Source organism: Argopecten irradians, chromosome 7 (assembly GCF_041381155.1).
Source record: "Argopecten irradians isolate NY chromosome 7, Ai_NY, whole genome shotgun sequence".
In the NCBI taxonomy this organism is placed as follows: domain Eukaryota; kingdom Metazoa; phylum Mollusca; class Bivalvia; order Pectinida; family Pectinidae; genus Argopecten; species Argopecten irradians.
The window spans coordinates 38,719,546-38,740,457 of NC_091140.1; the positions used below are offsets into that span (position 1 = coordinate 38,719,546).

The 20,912-nt window shown below is 33.7% G+C and overlaps 1 protein-coding gene and 1 long non-coding RNA gene across 3 annotated transcripts in view; one reads left to right on the forward strand and one right to left on the reverse strand.

Annotated features, from left to right (window-relative positions):
- Window positions 1–5,468: 5,468 nt before the first annotated feature.
- On the forward strand, window positions 5,469–20,626 carry LOC138328382 (uncharacterized). Its single transcript, XM_069275168.1, has 12 exons — window positions 5,469–5,516; window positions 7,442–8,775; window positions 9,656–11,844; window positions 12,237–12,410; window positions 12,560–12,695; window positions 12,890–13,051; window positions 13,887–14,000; window positions 16,240–16,445; window positions 16,909–17,071; window positions 17,508–17,606; window positions 17,838–17,959; window positions 18,533–20,626. Exons 2-12 carry the CDS (start codon window positions 8,667–8,669, stop codon window positions 18,668–18,670), a joined length of 3,612 nt encoding a protein of 1,203 aa, XP_069131269.1. The 5' UTR covers window positions 5,469–5,516; window positions 7,442–8,666; the 3' UTR covers window positions 18,671–20,626.
- Window positions 14,108–20,912, reverse strand: part of LOC138328391 (uncharacterized) — a 70,458-nt gene continuing 63,653 nt past the window's right edge. The window contains exons 11-13 of one of the 2 annotated variants that reach the window (XR_011209205.1): window positions 20,619–20,882; window positions 16,225–16,370; window positions 14,108–16,067 (exon numbers count right to left, since the gene is read on the reverse strand). This is a non-coding gene — a long non-coding RNA (uncharacterized lncRNA). The remainder of the gene's footprint in view (window positions 16,068–16,224; window positions 16,371–20,618; window positions 20,883–20,912) is intronic. The other variant, XR_011209203.1, reaches the window with a different exon arrangement.

Below are 20,912 nucleotides of genomic sequence, written 5' to 3' on the forward strand. Positions count from 1 at the left end.
ATGAAAGTTTGGGGAACGTTTTTTCACAACGTCCGCCGAATGTTTTCATATAATGTTTTCACAACGTTTGTGTGTTACGTTGTTTATTTTCATTATTCTAGTATTTTGAAGTACAATAACAACAAAATATAATGTTTATATAATATTTTAATGTCTTCTGCTCATCTTGCATGAAATAGGTGCATCAAGTTCCATCCAGTCTGTTTGTACTTCCGTGTGTACTGATGTAAGAATTTTCATCTGTAAAAGAAAAACAGGATAAAACATTAAACGTCTATATATTGATTTAGACGATATATTTTCCATATACCGGTACGTTATTACATAGAAAACACAAATAGGATACACGCATATCAGGGAATTTGTATACCTGTACATATATCTATATGTGTATACATATCCATAATACTGACTACACACTTAGATAAAATAACTTATCGCGGTATAATATAATAAACACATTATTCGAAAGACAAGTTTGTGTAATATAACATAGAAAATACGAATCAACAAAGACTTACCTTGAAATATGTGCCGATATCTGGAAGTTAGCCTGTTTAGATGTTGTCGAAAGCTAAGAAACATTATTCATGTGAAGCACATGTGTACACAAAGTTTGAATGAACAAAGAACCGGAAGTGAAAATTGCCGCGCAAATACCAAACAATTTTTTACGACTGTTCACTCCTAGTTCACTCGTAGTGTGCTGGGGAAATATATAAAATGTAATATAAATAAAATCACAATGTATTTGTATAAAAAGACGATTTATTATAATGATTGTAATTTTTTGTTTTGAATAAATAATACTGAACCCTAGCGGATAAGTTTTAAAATGAAAGGGAGGTAACACAACTCTTTCATCGCAACTCCGTAGTTCAGATATTGGACGTAGTGGTATGTAAACTTGGTATTTATAGTCATACTTTTTGTTTTAATTGTTTTCATTTATTCAATCAATACCTATAATATCTGTAATTAAAAAAATAAACTATTTATGAGTAAAAATTGATTAATTATTTTTTAGTAAGTTAATAATTATTGAAACAATATAAGGCCTACTTGTATGTATCACTATTTGAATAGATTCATTCGCTTCCTTCAAAGTTGTTTCCAACGATAACTCTTTTTTAAATATGTGAAACTATTATCATAGTTTTTTTCCTAATCATATAAAAACATTCTCAGGACGTCAAATGATAATGTCGTGAGGACGTTTGGAGGAAAACGTTCTCACAACATTGCCAGAATGTCCCCGACGTCGCAACCTAAATAAGACATTGTCGAAACGTTTTCCAGACATTGTGATGCCAACTATTGGTCTTTATGAGTCGAATAAAAGCTGAAGTTGTTCTCATCTTTCTCTTTCCATTTTAACCTTTGACAAACTTGAGACTTTAGACACAAATGCTTTACAACTTTGTTAAACCTTCGAGATGTTTAAATACCCATAAATGAAATAATGAGAAAGATTTCAAAATCCATGATGGCTGACTGTCAGCCACGTTTCTCCTAGCTTTCACAAAAGATTACATAAAGGGTGAGTTGAACTTGCTCAGGTGTCAGCCAAGCAGGGCTTACCGCTATCCAGGATACATATCTCTCTTCAGATAGGGAAGCAAATCACACTATCTGTTCTTGATATTTTCCATTAAGATATAAAATACATAAAAATACATTCATATGTAAGTTACTGACGACGCTGGAAGATTATTTATTTGCAATGTTGAACCAAGTGTAAATTCCTGAACGTCCAAGTTTCAGCAGCTATCACTTTCGGGTCCAGTCAATGATGGCATATAACCAACCTTCAAGAACCTCAAAAATATGTTGCTGTGTATGTTGGGGTTAACAAGGTTGTAGATTCGATTCTGTAGTTTTAGGGTTTAGTAACTGGCTGGATTCCTGGAGTGTTGTTGCGACGCGAATATGGATCGAGAGATATATGTACTACAAAATTATAAGTTTAAAATAACTTTCAACCCAATCAGTACTAATTGTGAAATTAGAAGCTGTGTATTGTAAAAATTGTCTTTCTCAAAATATTGGTATTTTGATGGTGAATAACATATTAAAAGCTCTTTATATGAACATGATACGCTAAATTACTAGTGGCTAATGTAACTCGAGCTAACTCGTTATAATATAATAAGATACTTCACTCTTATACGCTGTCCTACTAACAGACATGTTCACTAATCTGCCATGCAGGTATTGCGCCCCTTATTGCATAGTCGTATAAATTGACTAAATTACTACTCTACTTTCTCTTTATCTGAGCGCTCGATCTGTGAGTTCTTTTCCCTAGCCGAGACACACCAAAGTCTATAAAACTGCTGGTTTCTATTGCTGGTTAACGTTCAGCATAGCAGGAGTGGCACCAATGGATTTGATCTGGATAGCTGTTGTGTTCGTTGTCTCTTTTTGCCATTGTTAGGCTAATGCTATCTTGACGAAACCTGAATTTGACTGATAAGATAATTTCCAGCTTGAGTAGAAGTTGAATAGCAGCTGCAAATCACTGTTTGTAAATATCACTATAGATAAAAGGAGATTTTTGTCATGTCTTGTTTTGAATTTTGACATGAGTTTCGTATTTTGCCAAAAAGGTCGAAAATTGCATCTTGTAGTATAATATAATATCATATGATGTAAATATACTTATCCACAAAGTATTCATCAGTGTACAATTTTAAACCCTGTAAAGTTTAAAAGAAAGTACGAATTAACATAAATCATCCTAAGTATAACGATGCCATCTATTGTCACATCTTAAAATCTGTTTTAAGACCAAGAGTCTGTCTAAGTTTTAACTCCAAACAAAACAGTACCTTATTATCCCATTCCACGACTTTTTCGATATTTAAGCCGACCTCCCTTTCAACAGTATGACAACTCCAAAAGAGAGTTATAATCAGTGTTCGACGATATAGAATAAATATCACTGTTCATTAAAACGATATTTACCGTCCATTCATGAAATATTGTGAATTTTGGTTTCTAATTCATGCTAAAGAATGACAAACAATGTACCTGTTTATATTATTTGATCACCCATTCAATCTGATGAAAATGCAGATCCTTATTACCACACCGTTTTATAAGGATATGACGTCATCCCATTATATACGTTACGTTCTGAAATTAAAGAGAGAAACACACATCGAGCAACACGTCAAATGATACAATCCCAATCTAGCAGCGCCAAGCAGGAAATTTAAAGGATTTAACATTCATCTGACTAACACTCATGATCATCTGACTAACACTCAACTGACTAACATTCATCTGACTCATTCAAATGCAACAAAGTTGTACTGAGTGTAATATCCTGATATATAAAAAACACGTAATAATGTATATTCCGGATAATTTTACCCGGAAGTTGTTTCGATGCATTACTGTAGACCGGAAGTGAAATAAAAATATAGCCGCCAAAAATAAGCAGCATGGCTGTTATCATTCGAAGAAATTGAATAGTCTGAAACACTACACAGACTTTTACACTATCCCAAATTTCAAACACTTAGTCTGAACCATGCAAGTAACATTACCTGAAATGTTCAGCTCACGGGTAGAGTGCACCTGCATCGACTAAAATACGCATTACATTATATTGTCTTTCTGTTTTGATTAAAGATCAGATCAGATAGTACTGGAGAAGGGCAAGAGTTCCTATAATGTAAAGAAGCCACCTGAATATACCGCAGCCTCACACCGGCATCACAACCCAACTCATACAATATGGTTTGGTAAAAGAACGTGAAGTCAGATCAACAACAATGTAACCTGTATATTAACACTCTGTCAGGACCAAAGTTTGATCAAATTTTAACCAGAACCGATGAAATCCTCGATCCTTTAAGTCCGTTGAGCTAATAAGTAACCGTTAGGTTTCCTAAATTCGCTTAACCCGGTTTTGAGAAATCACGACCTCCTATATGTAGTTTATGTGGGAGGTATTTACAAAATACGGTCCAAATTAGATTCATCTAACCCAGCAGATACAATTGTTCAAAGTCTAACCAGCAGTTAATTATGAAGAAGTCAATTTTATAAATTGTTGACTTACTGACGATACATTGGACAATACGGTATGGCAAACGCACACATCGGCTGAGTTCAATTGGGGACTGATGCGTTTTATCTATTCGTTTCAGTCAGTGCAGTTTGTTCTGCGAACTTTTGGATTGAACACATATGCAATATATATATTACCCATATTATCTCTCAAATAATTATCAATCAACTAAAGTCAGACTTGTAATTCCGGTCCACTACGATGCCCTGCAATACACTCCAATAAAAGACTTACAATGTAACAACTTTCCTTTCGATGTCATCTCAGCATGACCCCTATGATGAACCCATCAGCCTATGAGATATTTGATGGCGAATTTCTGGGAAGTATAAACGGCTACTTCATCCAATTCGACCCGAGATGTTCCGATTCTAGACCAGGGTCATGCTGATGAGACCCCAAACGGGAATTAGTTGTTAGATCGTGTATTTGAGCGGCGTATCGTAGAGGAGCGGAATATTACAAGTCTAATTTCAATTAGATTAATTATTAGAAATATAATGAATATTCTAATTTGTCTATCACCCAGACCAGGACTTGAACCTGGATCGTTCCAGTTTTACTTGGAATGCTCTTCTTTGAGCTATCCGAGTTGATTGACAAATTATGAACATCATTTTTGGAAATTAAGCTGTATTTTTATATAATTTAATTTCAAGTTTAGTTTTCCATAGACCGAAAGAATTGTACGTCGAGTATCATGACGTCATATATACAGAACGTTTTTCGCGGGAAATTTCAAAAGCGTCACAGTCATTAGCCGAACTAAGCTGATCCTATGAAGAATGACCTTCCGTTTTTTGTCTATCTCTTCATAAACTCAAAAGATATTGAGAATAATACATAAATATTTCCAAATGAAAAAAAAAAAAATTTTGAATGAAGTTCAAGGTCATTCTTTTGAACGAACTTTGTAGCCCTTTGTTATATGCCACGAGCCCAATATCATGTATTTAATTATTGACAAGAAGTTGTTTTAAGCCTATCATCTACGTGGTGAGCTAAATATATTGAATTATAAATATGCAGAACCCATGCAATTCAGCCAGATTGATATTTTAGTCTAGAAAATGTCATGAATATATATAAATTGAATATTTCATAAATATATATGAATGATGCTCTAAAAAGTAATATTATAGATATTATATAGATTAGTGTAGGACTATTTGTATATCAAGACGGCTATAGGTAAGTATATACATGTATGATATATATGTATGAATAATACGTAGTGACAAGTAAATAGCATATCTTGTAAATGAAATTAACCTTATTGAGGCTATTTATATATTTATATATAGTATGTATATAAATAAAACACGGGAAACACCTATTTTATATTTAACGCAATAACAGGAAGTTTATTGCGACTGTCTCTAAATAGAAACAGCTAGTGAAGCATATGTATACAAGGCGGTCGGCAACCAAGTAGGTATGGTGAACACTGAATAGGACATTTAAATGGCTTAATTAATAGCGACATGTACAATTTACATAGAAATTACTTTTAATCAATATAACCGTTACTGTAAATGAAAGTAAGATCAGAAACAGACTTCTATACTACTTGATCTAGGTCAAGCAACAATAATGGTAATAACATGAGCCAGTGTATTTGTATTACGTAAGCTTAAATAAAGGGACTTTCCTTCCCTGAAGGTTTCTTGAAAGTTGGGATCATATTTTAAACATATAGTCTATTTATTTGAAGAACACAATAATATATATGTGTGTGTACAGGTTGATAGATTTAATACTGGCAGTTTAAATCTGCAGCGACACGGACCCGGTTTTTCTATAAATAGACACATTGGAAAGCACCTGACCTATATAAAACTTCATTCGTCAAATGCCCTTTTTAAAAACATTTTAGCTATACATATACACATGTCTATATGAATGTTGTAATTGAATGGGATTTATTTCCATTACATAATTCATTGACACCGTAATTATACAGGTGAAAAAAATCTTATTACATGTATCATAATTATATATCATTTATCCATAAATACTGTTATTATTGTTATCATTATTATTTTATTATTATTATTATTTTTTTTTTTTTTTTTTTTTTTTTGAAAATTGAAAACCAGTCGGTGAGAAATGTTTTAAGAATCTAATGGTCTCAACTATTTGAGGACAATATTGACATACGTTAGATAAGTCGCACATGCATTACAATCATGGTCATACCTATACATGTATATAGCCCAGGACCTTGGATGGATAGATTGCTTAATCCTCGGTATATAAACATCGAGTTCATAAAATACACAACATTAGTGTTAAATATGTTACAAGGCAAGGCAAGAAAATTGCCTTGGCCTGGATTAAGATGCTAGTTTTTATTTAATATGATATTTCATATTTTAAGTATAACTGTACATTTAATAAGTTACCGACATTCTGATCCTGCTATATTTACAGTATTTACATTATAGCTTCCGGTTCAGGTACAGCTGGATCCAAAGTATTTAATTGTTACAGCAGTAATTTAAAACAAGCATGATGCATACCTACATGCATACCGTGATTAAATGATCGATTTATAACAGTTATATCATCGAAGATTATTGATCTGTACTATTGTTTTCATAAGCGAAATCGACTATATGTAGATTTAATGTTTACCATGACGAAAGATTGAAATATCTAATGGACATCTAAATGTTAACATGGTTTGTTTGGTTATGCCGCACATCCTAATTTATTGACAACCAGGGTCATATATAAGGACTTATCGATTTTAGGAAGTAGGGAAAACACCTTACCTCCCAGCTGCCTCAAATGACATCTAAATTTAGGTAGGAAACTATTGTAGACGTAACGTGCACAGCAATGCCTGACAATGTGGAAATATTAACAATATCGAACAGACTACGACTATTGTGTGACTGAGATGCACTGTTTAACTGAGATTTTTGTATACTATAATGAGATAATCAATACATATTTTTTTTTTCTGAAGTAACACCCGTTAGTTCATAATATCTCAACACAACATTCCATATGAGCTAATGGTATTTGTATCTGATATGCGACTGTACATAAAAAACAGTGCATTGTATAGAGTTGTCCTTATCATTTACAGCCTACATTGTATAATCAAACCACAGGTTTTTGACTCTTTTCTTTGACTGTTTTCTCTATATATAACATTAGTTATGCATAGTGAGAAAAAATGTCCATAGAGCCAAACGCCTGTGCTCAAACCATGGAACCACATTCATCTGTAATGTATTTTACTAGGTACTTGTACAGAAGTTCCTACATATATTACCAGCACGTGTGATGTTAAGAAATACCTTTCACGTATTTGTGTATATCCAAGACATGTGATAATTTCTCTTTCAGATTCCTCACAAATCCAGGCAGCTAATAACTAAAATACCTGGTATCACATCACCATCCTAAACAGGGATGTGGTGACCTTCACCTTACCAGCCAATCAGCCACTGATGTAAAGGAAAACAGTTTTCGTATTTGGTAAAGTTACAATTTATTTGTTTATCTTAATTATGACCCTAGCTGTTAAATAGCTATGAACCAAAACAAAGTATTTACAAAAGCCAGAGTTTATCCATTTCTTTCGCGATGGCCTGAACTACATTAGGGAACCCTGACAATATTGTATCATACCAGGACACTTAATTCTCTACTGGTAATTAATATAATGTCCTATCACTGAAACGTACTGCAGGAGACACTTATTACATACATACATTCCATACATTAATACTATAAAGGGAACATACGATTAATGCATGATGTTATATTAACAATAACAGATTTAGTTAGGTTCTAGTTAATTATATAGGTGATTATGTGATAATATAATAATTCTGACATCTAAAAGGTGAAACATGCCATTATAACATCATATAACAATTCTGATACCATGCTTATGTAGAGATCTAAGAACAAATATGGTGTTAATATGCAATTTTGTAATGTATGAAAGTCAGTTTCACTGAAATGCATATGAAAACTAAAAAAACACAAAACAATGTTAAATTAATAAACGTACACTAAAGCTTAAAAAGTGGAAGAAACATATGTATAATGAATATCAAAACATCAAGACATCAATACTGTTTGTATCTGAACACGATATCCCCTATGCATTAATTTATCTGCCCAAATACATGTACAGTATAGCATAGTAAATAGGAAAACACAGAGATTTGGAATGAAGTGTTAATAAATCTTTATGATATTTCAAAACTCATTTCACATTTGTATTTATAAAGCTAAAAGATGTTTTGGTTCAGCTGGTAATCAATATCCGCAGCTGTATGTAATCAGTTGCAAAATGCCTTCAATCATAGTATTTATACCAAATTCAGAAAAAAATATACTGAAATTAACGTATTATTCTTTCCACAATGCGTTTAATGCGTAAATTCACATATCTAATTAGGTCAGGCCTCCCCCAGTCTATATTCTACAACAGTAGACTAGATACTTCCAAGAACTCGGTTATAAATAGCTAGAACTCGTGACACAAACACAATGCAATGTATATAAATATACACACACAGGGGAATCCCCTAATTCCCCTGACCAGGGCCATATTGTTATGAAATACACAGTATATTGCAGTTGCTGCACATATGAGTCATGCCTACCATACAGTGTACATATTTCTGCATGCAGACATATTAGCTATACAGCGGATAAAACAACAGGTGAGTTTGTGATAAGTTTTGTATTAGGTATAGTATTATAGAGTACCAGTATTAGGCATTGTTATAACTGTCAGTAAATTTTGCCAGTGGTGCATTCATTTTTAATATCATATAGCAAATCATATGAACTAGAAATGTAAATAACAAAATAACTAAATTTTAAAATTTGGTATGTTATGGTAAATTTTTCATTTAAATGAATTTGATGTATACTTTAGTTAGTAAGATATTGTTATATTACAAACGATAGTGTTTTGAGGACTTTATTTACATTATCATGAAGTAAGAAGTGAAAACCCTTTACATGTAACTTAACTGCACGCCTCAGACAAGTGGAAATTTACTATGGTTAATCTAGCCATATTTTGCTAACTGGTCCACCATTCAACTGATTGCAGTGGATATAATTTCGATAGTTTTGACACTGTCGAGATTAAATAAATCATTTATTACACAACTTGTCCAACTATTACCAAATGATAATGCAATGATTAAGCCGGTTGTATTGTCATGGAGAGTTGGCTTTGACTATCTGTTTTGAATGATTATTATGAATTTCGATTTTAAAAATTACCTGGACAACAAAGTTATAACCAGCAAGACAACAAATGCTGTCGGACTTGTAACAGTGTTTTGCATTCCCCTTTAGGATTCCTGTAATTTGTTTTATTTATGTGTAAATCAAACTATATATACAGGTAAGCCTTGAATGAAATAATTCCCTATGTCCTCTATTCTTTCGTTACTTATCGTTATCTTGTGACTTCTCTCACATGTCATTTTAAGCTACAATTCTCAAAATTATCATCTGACTAAGAAACAAAGTTGTACACTCTTAAGTGCTTAGCACATCTTTCTAAAATCAATGTTTGTGTTACAGGGTGTCGACCCGTTGAAATGAAGGGATTTCGACCTGAAGTCAAGGATAGAAAGTCAGAAAAGAATACCCTTATTCGTCAATTGGCAAGGAATGGCACAACCCCACAACCCTTTGTATATAGAAAAAAGGATATCTTGAACTACCGTGCTCAAGAAAGAGGCCACGCTTCTCGTGAAAGACATGTTAAACAACAATTTACCAAACAACTGAAACCATACTTCAATAAAGCAAACGAGGATGTATCTGGTCTAATCTTTACACAGGTGAATGCCCTAAGACTACAGAATGACCAGTTAGATGAGGAAAAATGCGAAAAAGACTATATTGAAAAAGAATCAAAAGTGTGTGATCAAACAAACAGTAACAATACAAAATCAATCCTCAGGAAAGCTCAAGTCAGACTTGACTTCCCGGAAAAATATGAAAGTGAAACACTAAAGACAACAGCAAGCTATACAACTAAAATATCTGGATGTATAGTTCCTAGTTGGCTTTTTCAGTATAACCAACCAGACCTAAAGATACGTGTTCCCAGCTGGATTTTCCAATATAATCCACAGCATACCATCTTCCGACCCCAGCCTCAGGCTGTCTACATGATGTCCTCAATAATTGACCAACATATACCTCCAACAGAAGTTCCTAGAGACAGTGGCTTCCAAGGAAGCAGTGTGGCACCAGATGAACCACAAACAAAGACGCGTAAAGACATATTTTATGAAACTTATGTTTCAAATGAATGTGGAGGAGAAAGACAAACAGTTGGTGAGGATATTGAGAAAAAATGGAATGAAGTTTTTGAAAAGGAACAACCTGGGATAGAGGCTATAGCTGATGTGGACAACCAGGACCAAACTAATAATTTGATTGATACGGATCTGGCAGGTGATCAAGCTGTTGAGCAATGGCAAGGATCAGAACACAGCAATGACAGCATGGGAGTGCTATCAAATGCCCTGGGATCCGAGCATAGCAATGCCAGCATGGGCATGTCATCAGAGGCCCCTGGATCCGAGCATAGCAATGTCAGCAAGGGTATGACATCAGAGACGCTGGAAACAGAGCATGGCAATGTCGGCTCAGTGACACATTCCGCAATCCTGGACTTGGAATGGGAAAATGGAATTGTCTGCACAGCAATGCAATCAGGGGAAACAAACCAACCACAGCCTATGCAGAGCAATATGCGTGCCGTATATAAAGATATACACGATTCAAATGCAATACCAGATGCCTTTTTGTTTTCGGATGGAAATAATCAATTTCTGGAAACACTTGTCGACATTAACCAACTTACAGATCTTAATACAGACGGAAACTCTTACGGGGATGGTTCGAATGACGCCAGACGGCAAAATCCTGCATTGTCTACTCCTAACAGTGAGAGCGAATATACAGCACATGTTGCAGTACATAATCTGCCTGATAGACGAAATGATGTGCCTGGAAGATCCAAGCAAGGCCCCCAAAGCAGGCGAATGATGCAAAGAACACATGCATGTCATCCACAGGAAGCGATGAGGCCACAACATGCAGAACAAGCAAGTTCGCTAGAAGCAAACCAAGAGAGATCTGCTGCCTCTCATTCACCACTCCCGCAATGTCTGCAACAAGATCCTCTTATTTTTGACAGCATTTCACAAGGAAATGTATTGAAACCAGCACACGATCCAGGGGAACGTCCATCAAGGTATTATCAGGTGCAAAGAGATAAGTCAATGCAAGCTGCTAGCGGAGGACAACCAGCCACTGATTTAACAAGATATCAACAAGCTCAACAGCAACAAGGACAACAACACAAATTAGAACAGCAGCAAATACAATTCCAAGTCCAACAAGAACCACATTTCCAATTAAATCTCCCTCCTCTAAATTTAAACCGGCCACTACAAACTCAAGCACAACATCATCGAAGACAAGACGCTCAAGCAACACCTCATCCAGCAGATTTAACTCTGTCTGTACAACCCGAAGAAAGGTCTCATCCAGGTTTCCCAGCTGAGTGTATACCGATCACTCAGAATGGAAATCAAGGAGTTGTGTTATTGGAAGCTGGACACCAAGCAATACTACTGCAGCAGTGTTCACAGAGAGTGACCGGAGGGAATCACGATCTGGCAAGACAGTTCCTGATCCACTTAGTAAATGGGGAGTTTACATCACAGCACTGTGGGGTTATAGTATGCAGGGTAGGTTTCCTGTTATTTCAGTGTTTGCTCAGTTCAATTAGTATCTCCTCAGGAAAAAAAAAGAAAGAAAAAAAGATAATAAAAAAGAAGAAAAAACTGCTTATACTTGTAAATCTAAACGTATATATTATGCTATTTGAATCCATGATTCAGAGAAAGGATACTGACCAACGACCATCTTCATGATATCCCTTTCAGCCCATGTAAAGCCCAACAAAACTAAATACAACATAAAGTATTGATACATTAGGAATACCCGTTTAATATTTCAGTGTCATATAACATTTTTTATAGATTACCTGTCAATTCAAACTTGTTGAAGAAACCATGATTCTGGTGAAATTTTATGATTTTAGTAAGTTGTTTGAATAAGTTATCTGTTCATGCTTCAGAAATTACAATCGGCACTTGATCGTGCACAAACAGGAATGTTTGTATCTGGACACAAAGGCCAGTACATTAAGATGTCCGCAGAAGGCAGTGGCGGTTACGGCGTCGTCCACAGGTGTCAGACTGTTATAGTGAATGGAACAGGCCTGGAGATGGTGGAATTTGTGAGAAAAAGGGTAAGATATCTGAAATTCTTATAAACGTATGTTGCAGAAAATAACATGTCAAATACTAATTGTATAAAATTGAATATTCAATAAAAAATGCTAATGCAGACACAAGTCTAAATGTTATATAGTTAAAAAACATAATATTTTTCATTTAGATGCCAATAAGAAGTTTTCATGAACAAGAAGCAATGGTGTACCTTGACTATGGGCCACAACTTCCTAACACTCTTGAATTCCTGGGTATTGTGAAGAACTACAATTACATTGACATGTTTTTGGAGTATGCAGCAGGTAAAATTTCCTTTTTACATGCATTGTAAACAACTTGTCTTGTCGATCCACATTGCATGTGAAATCTAGATTTGGAATTGCTCTGCAGAACCGAGAAATTGATTTGCAAATTAAAGTGAAAAAATAAAAATAATTAACGCTTTACATTTTCCCTCTGAGTCAAAAAAGTTAAATAACAGTTTTTGACAATTTAGGGGGTTCCCTCGTGCAGTGGATACAGTGTCGTCCAAATCTAGACATAATGGACAGTGTTGGCAAAGACATTATATACAAACAGATGCACAACATCGTATACCATATACTGTGTCGTACTGCAGACTTCAACAGACACAATCTGGCACACCGTGACATCAAAGGTAAGTGTGATTTTCTTTTTGTAAATTTATATTACAGATTTTCCAGTTTTTGTGGGTAAGTGTCGAAAGTGACAGGATTTGTTTGTGAGCAAATATCATCTTGATTTCTCTGCCATTCACAAACTTGTGACCTCCTCTCCACAAGGGTAGATAACTCTGTAATTTGCAAATTTAGAGTTGGTAATACAGCTGACAAAAATATTTTAAGGGACAATGCCTTATGAAAAATAAAGCATGCACGTTAATGTTAACACATTTTGATTGCAGCATTAATTCTCGAGATCGTGTAGCTATGAGGTTCACATAGCTGAGTTGCTAATATCATAAAAGACAATTATATTTTACACAAGATTATGTATCTTAAATGTAAAATACCCAGTTACTTTACTCCAGTTTTGAGTTCTGCCTACAAATCGTACCTCCAACATGTATTGGCGTAGAGCAATTTAAAATGCAGCTTTCACATCGCATACACTGACCACATCATGGGGTCATACGGGCTGATCATAGTGATACTACATCTGTAACAACTCAAACTGTCTAAGGAACAGGTGTATTTTCTTATTACATTGAAATTCCCAACCAATCAGACTCGATTGGCTCTTTAAGGAATATAATATAACCCCTTTAACATGAACTAGCATTCCTCGAATACCTCCTAATGTCGAACTGATCACGTGGTCCCGAGCGTGCCACTATGTATTCTACGTAAAAAACGTCTGGTAGCTCAAACGGCTATTCGTCGAATTTCGTCATTGTTGTAAATGTTGAATGTTTTTGTAGCTGCAATTTGCGCCAATAAATCAATTAACTTAGAATGTTTTTTTTCTTACAGCCGGGAATGTGTTGTTTAAAAACAAGGATCGCTCGGGAAGTTCTTTAGTTCTGGCAGACACAGGAACAACAAAGTCCTGGGAGGATATACAGCGATCGGGCATATCAATACTAGGTAGGTGATGCTAAAGGTATAGATTATCAAAATTAATAAATTCAGCTATGATGATAACTTATTTAGCTTAAACTTTGGCAGTAAGCAGCATAATAAAAAGCAAATGGAACAATGTACAACATTTTATAAAAGACAAACAAACTGCTTCATAATATCTACAAAAAATTAAAGAACAAGCAATGACCAAGATCTTGAGAACTTCAATATAATGTTTGGCACATGGGACAACTCGGCTATTGATATCAGTACCGCTGAATGTGACTCTTTAATTACAATGCTTTAGTCCATAAAGATACATATATGTAACACATTTACAAAGCATACATACAGATGGCTGTAACATTTTGGCTACATTACTTCAGTATGAATAATTTGGCGTTAATTTCATAACAGGTAGATATGTAGCTTACATTTTAGTATTAATAAAAATATTCCTGAATGAGATAGATTGAATTAGTATTATCTGGTGTTTACCTAATAATAATCAGCTTATGGATTGATAATATTGACGTAAAATAAGTAGTGTCCCGTATTTTAAATATTAAAGTATCATTCAGAAGTACAGTTCTTTTATATCAATATGCTATATTCCGTTTATTTTTAGTATCTGCTCTTGCGGGTACATATTGATTGTGACGTCATGTTTTTGTGATTATTACGTCATACTTTCCGGAGAAAACGACTTGAAGGTATTACAAATATATAAATTTTGATATATTGGAGTACCAGTTGATGCAGAATGAAATACAGCATTAAATACGAACACGTCATAACATTATTCACAATATGCTCTCATCCCAAAAAATGCTAATGCTGTAGATAATGCATGGAATTTCCCATTAAAGATGCTCCACCGTCGACAGAGCATAAATGATATTCATCATTCGAACAATAATTTGTGTTTAATCGTGTATATATAAGCCTAATTAACATAAAAAATAATATAAAATAATTTATTTCGCCTTTGGTGCATGCAAAATGAGTACTTCATTCCATATAGAATATATAGTGCCACGGAATTTTTTCCGGATGCAATCAATTATTTTTCATATTTTTAATTTGAAGTAAAATTAGAAGCTCAAACTTTTCAATGGTGGTAATGGTGTAAAGTAAGTAATATTTGCAACGGAAGAAATATATAAGATCGTCTGCTCCTGTTTTTGATAGTGAAAAAATACCATTTGTCAGCGGTGGAGCATCTTTAAGATATTTGGCATAAAACAATTCAAAATTGCGTTCCTACCTTTAGACTTGTATGGCATCAAAGAAGTATAAACACCATATATGGATATTCTGCATTTAATTCTTTTTCTGGCGGTTAAAGCACATATCTTCCATCATAGGTTTTATCAATATCCGCTTGGCAATCATTGCTTTTGAATGCACTTGTTCCATATGTAAAGCACAGTAAAAGTGCATCACACGTGGGGAAATAGGTCTTCGAATATATCACAATACGAACAAAACAGAACTTGAAATCCTCTTAGAAATCTGCATATGTTTTTGATTTCTTATCTTCTTGACACATGTATAGGCTAGAGTGGATCCAACGTCAATCTAACTTGAATTTCAGTTTGTATGGTCCTTCATCCACGAATAAAGAGAACAGTTCTCCACACTCAATATCTGAAATCCCAAGTATTTAAGGTTTGGAAGAAATAGCATGAGCTTCATGTACACATAAGCTTATTCACGCAAACACTTGAATCAATATTGTATTACTTGTACATACAGCTACTAAAGTGGCCAATGCTAGAAGAGTAAGTTCTCTTCTCTCACAATTATAAGGTCTAAATTCCTTGGAAATTTAAAATACTGTATTAAAATCAATACTTTTGTAGCATGGCTAAATAACAGTACCAGTAACAGCCTTTAATATGTCATTTCAAATTGAAATCCACTGCATCTACATCTCACATCACATTTATGTGATCTTAGTGGAATTAGTTACTTCCCTTTGTTTACGAGTCCATAGTCACCAATGAAATCTGTATGATGCAAAGAAATTCAAATAAGTCAGCCAACGTTTTTTGGGACGAATAAACAAGTTTGCAAATAGCTTTCATGCTGAAAATGATAAACGGAAACTAGGTATTAAATTCATTATTTAGATTCATTAAGATTACTGAAATTTGTTTTAAATCTGGATATTTCACCCCGATATTCAAATAAATTGTTTCATATCAACATAAACCTTTGACAGACAAAATGTATAATACATTACCTTTTATTTGCTTAGATGGAACTCCGATCTTCTGTGCACCGGAATATGAGGAAGTATACACTTGTCCTGACAATGGTCGAGATTTTGAGCTCTGTGATGGCTGGGAAACTGGAGCCACATGCTTCCACGTCGTCACAGGCCAGCCTCTGTGGGCAAGAGAGAAACACAGGTTTATGGGACTTTATGGCGAACGAAACTATCGCAAACATTTACGAGACTATGTATGTTATATACATTGTATTTCAAATAGCATTTTTGTAATGTTTATGTTTTTACATCTTGGTTAACAAATATGCCGGTTTTATACAAAGCGTATACAAGTTGCTTGTGAAAAGTAGCTCGTTTTCACATGATGTGAGGAGCAATTAAAGAGTTTGGAAGAATAATTCAACAAATATGTTACAATTTAGGAAATTCGTTTAAACGCTGAAATACTTTCAATTAGAATATAAAATGAGCCTTACAAACACAGAAAATTTTGAATCCGCTTGAAAACGTATGTATGCAATATTTTGATTTGGAAATGGGAAAATTCTATAATTAAACTTCAATGATAATTTACTGTCTTTTCATAAATGCATTTATCAATGTGCATTTTCATAATATTGGTATAAGCAATTACCATGGTTATAATTCCTTTTGTGATAATAGCTATTTTTATGCTGTTTAATAATTTTTTTTCAGATTGTATCTGAAGGATGGCGTATTTGTGAGCTGATCAATGATATAGATCAATCCCAGCATCCCCTTGCTACCCCTCTGGTGATGGTGATCTCTTGCTTGCTTGAGTATCATGCTAGCCGCAGAAAAACTGCCTCTGAAGTACTGCAGTTTACTATGTTTTCAGGTGTGAACTGTATTAGTTTTATAAAAGACTCCGATCATCTTACATCGAAAGTGAATAATTTGGTTTCAGCAACGTTTGCTATTTGCTAATGTGTATTGTAATTTTACTTTAGTAATGTTCACAAGACTTGTTGACATATTTAGCTACATATATTGTAACCATTTTTTTAATGATACATAATAGCACTTCTCTTGAAATATTAAGCACAATATTAAACGTGGAAACTTATGAATAAGTGTATATTAAATTTCTTACAATCTACAGTACGGTATCGATGTCTAGATGCGAAGCTGTTGAATTATCAAAAGAATGCTATTTTTGTAAAACAAGAAAAAAACTGTTCATTTAAACGCATGGTTACCATATCGGATAATCATCTGATTTCATGCTGTCCATTTAATGCAAATCAATATCTGAAATCAATATTTTAATGCAGAAATGAGACAAAAGGACATTCCTCATACTGCAAATATTCCATGTCCCGAGGTCATCCCTTCACCAGAGGATATGCCAGGACAGTTTCCACGGTTCCCAGGTGAGTTATATATCCGGAGTGTAAGGTAATTAAAACATTGAATATCCAAATCAAACATCTGGTATAAAACTTGATGAATAAATTGCCATAATCAAACGGCAAAATGAACTAAGCTAGATAGAAAAACATTGTGTGTGTTTAGATAATCCTCAGTGGTCCCTTTAAACTTTGGCAACGGATAAGTGTGAGTTTGAAATTTATTGCTAACGTTTAATATTATTTCACTTACAGAGAACCCCTATTCAAAACTGGTAGTGAAATTTGGGAGTTCTCCTATCTACATAAAGTATTTTAAAACCAAAGAGGGACTCTCGATACATCGCCTTCCTGCTGATTCTGAATTTCAGAAACAGGTAGATATGTAGTCACACAAATTATTATATTGACAGTTTATAACAATTCACGAAAGCCGTAAATGGCTTATTGTCGTTGCCATTTTGAAATTTATTTTATGTAATACTATAAAAATCACTACTGATTATATGAGTGTCTATCATGTCTTTTGTTTTGTACTTTGGTGTCTTGTTATACAATATGTCTGTGTAGTGTAACGTAAGATTTTATTTATTTGAAATGATAAACAGAACTTCATTGGACACAACTGTAGTTTGATCTTTAAAGACGTAGGTTTAAGATTACCCATGTTCTAAGATATGGATAAAAGTTTGTCAGTTGGGATTAGGGATTAAAGGTTTACTAGATATAAAGAATAATATATAAACGAGTAAAGAGATAAATTAGTTTCCAGGAAACTTAAAGATCAAACGTGTTATGTTGATGCTATAATCTAAAGGGTATGGTATGCTTTAAGCAGATGTAGTAATAATAAATTATAGTTTTAACAGTTAATAGATGTTTGAATGATAATAGCGTATTAACTCAAAAGTACTGTTCATGTTCTCACATGTACTATGTTCTCTTTACAGGTGGAAATCCATGTGCCACATTGTCAGAATGGATACAACCTGACATGCCATACATGGGATACAAAAAGAAAAGAATATGTTCTGATGAATGTGAGGCGTGTGTACCGTGATGTGTGTGTGTATTTGAAACCATTGTAGGCGTTCACTCACACAACATATGTGAGAATATCCACACCCACAACACGTGTGAGAATGTCCACACCCACAACACATGTGAGAATCAAATCCATTACGATTGATATGTGTCTCTAACTGCGTGTAAAAAGACTCACCAGGATAGATGATTACATCTTAACACATCATTGGTGTTCTCATAGACAATATGTTTATATAATTCACATATTAATATGATAACACATATATGTTTGAATCCGAAAATATTATTTTATTATAAATGAAAACTGAGAAATGTTTTACCACATCATGATGTCCCATGGACCAGCTACATAAATGGAAAGATTGGAGTATAATTCATAAAACATCCATGCTATCTGAAGCTGTTGGACCAGTTAAAAACACCTCATGCTATCCTCCCAGAGACCATAAAAAGAAATATTCTGGGATAAATTTCCGATAGCCATATAAATGGACCAGTCAACTGTAGTGAGCACCGTATAATTATCGTGTCACAGAATAACGGTTGACTACACATTTTGACATAGTCTATGATGACAATGTTACTAGGAATACTGATGTATGTAATGGCAGACTGGCATTAGTACGACCAGTTGTGGACCACTGAGAAAGGTTGTAGTATTACTGAATTATTGTACCACAAATCAAGTGCCAATTTAAAATTATTGTTGTGGAGTTGTTGAATCAATTGTTGTTGTGAAGTGCCATATATCATAAAACAATAATGCTTAATGTATGTGCGTAAACAAACAGAACAGGCTTCATAGCTAAAAGTTCATTTTTGAAACTTTAGCAAATCATTTGTACATTCCAAGGTATATTTATACATGTACATTCATATATATGCGTGTATTAGATCCTTGATAGCAATGACCATGATTAAAATAAAGGAGGGGTATCCCTTCGGGTCTTTGTTTTATGAAAAATTCAACCCCATCTTTGGCCATTGATATCTGAAAATACCTTGAGTCCAGAACAAAAGATACTCTTAATAAAATTCAATGAAGGAATATTCATTCAAATTATTGAGGCCGCCCTTAAATGACCCTGACTGTTAATATGACGCTAATGTAATCAACCAAACAATAATGCTTTATAGTTGATAACCCTCCTTTGTTTTCTAGAATTTTACAATACATTTATATCACATTTATTTACCAAACATATATTTACTATAGTTGTATAAGAGTGTTATTCGTAGAGTGTATGGTAATATATATAATAATGAAGTTTAAAAAAAAAGTTGTTGTTTATTATAGGGAATATTTTTACTACTCTGTTGGCTGATCATGTACATTGTATGTTTTCTGATGACCTACTAAATTAATTTTTGAATTAATCTTAAAGTATTGTTGGTGATGTATAGTCATTATCATTTAATTATTATTGCTTTTAAATAGACAAGTATGTAAGAAAAGTTACTATGTTATTTATTATTTCCTGCTGGGATCGTTTATTCCAATGTATCAACATTCAAATAGTGTTTTGTGTGTATTGTATATTGATTAGTCATGTACTTAAGTCCAACCAAGATTTTCAAACGAATTATTGACCAACTTTATCATAACGTATTAATATTACCAAAGCAGAAATCCATTGTTCATGTTTTAGATATAATTATGTCAATGCTTTTATTCGTTTTATTTTAATATCAATTGTTGCAATCTATTTTTTGAAATTATCTCCCTTTGACCATATGTCATTCAACAACATAAATGTATCCTTACAGTCTGGGCAATGCAAAGTCATTTGTTTTGATCCATTTAATAAAAGTATGTTCTTTTATTTTTTTATACCTATAACCATTATAATACTTAATTAATACTTAATATTTAATTCTGGTACCGCTATAAGCTATAGCTAACCTACAATCCACACTCATTTCTTCGTCATTCACATGAAATATCAAGAATGGTTAAATTACAAATGTATGCGATAAAAGAATAACTACCCATATCTGTTGATCTGGTGAGTCGGACCGATGTCGTTTTTTGCGCGGAGAAAAATACCAATCGTGTTCTTCGTGTGGTTTTGTTTATGTATTATTACAAGTCATTTGGCTATGTAAGCATATACAGGTATCTGTGTATATTAAGCAATGACTTTAAATGTAGTAAGGTTGATTAGTTGCAGCAGATTGACATAGTGAAGGTTATTAATGTTGTCCTCTTAAGTAACTGACCTCAGGCCTTCCTGTAGTAGCTTGGCAATACAACTGCACAAAAAAAATAATTGTAAATATTTT

Coding starts and splice junctions, on each gene's coding strand:
- LOC138328382 (XM_069275168.1), top strand. CDS start 8,667: ATGAAATACACAGTATATTGCAGTTGCTGCACATATGAGTCATGCCTA. Junction 8,776..9,655: donor TACAGCGGATAAAACAACAG/GTGAGTTTGTGA, acceptor TTTGTGTTACAG/GGTGTCGACCCGTTGAAATG. Junction 17,072..17,507: donor GCAGTTTACTATGTTTTCAG/GTGTGAACTGTA, acceptor ATTTTAATGCAG/AAATGAGACAAAAGGACATT.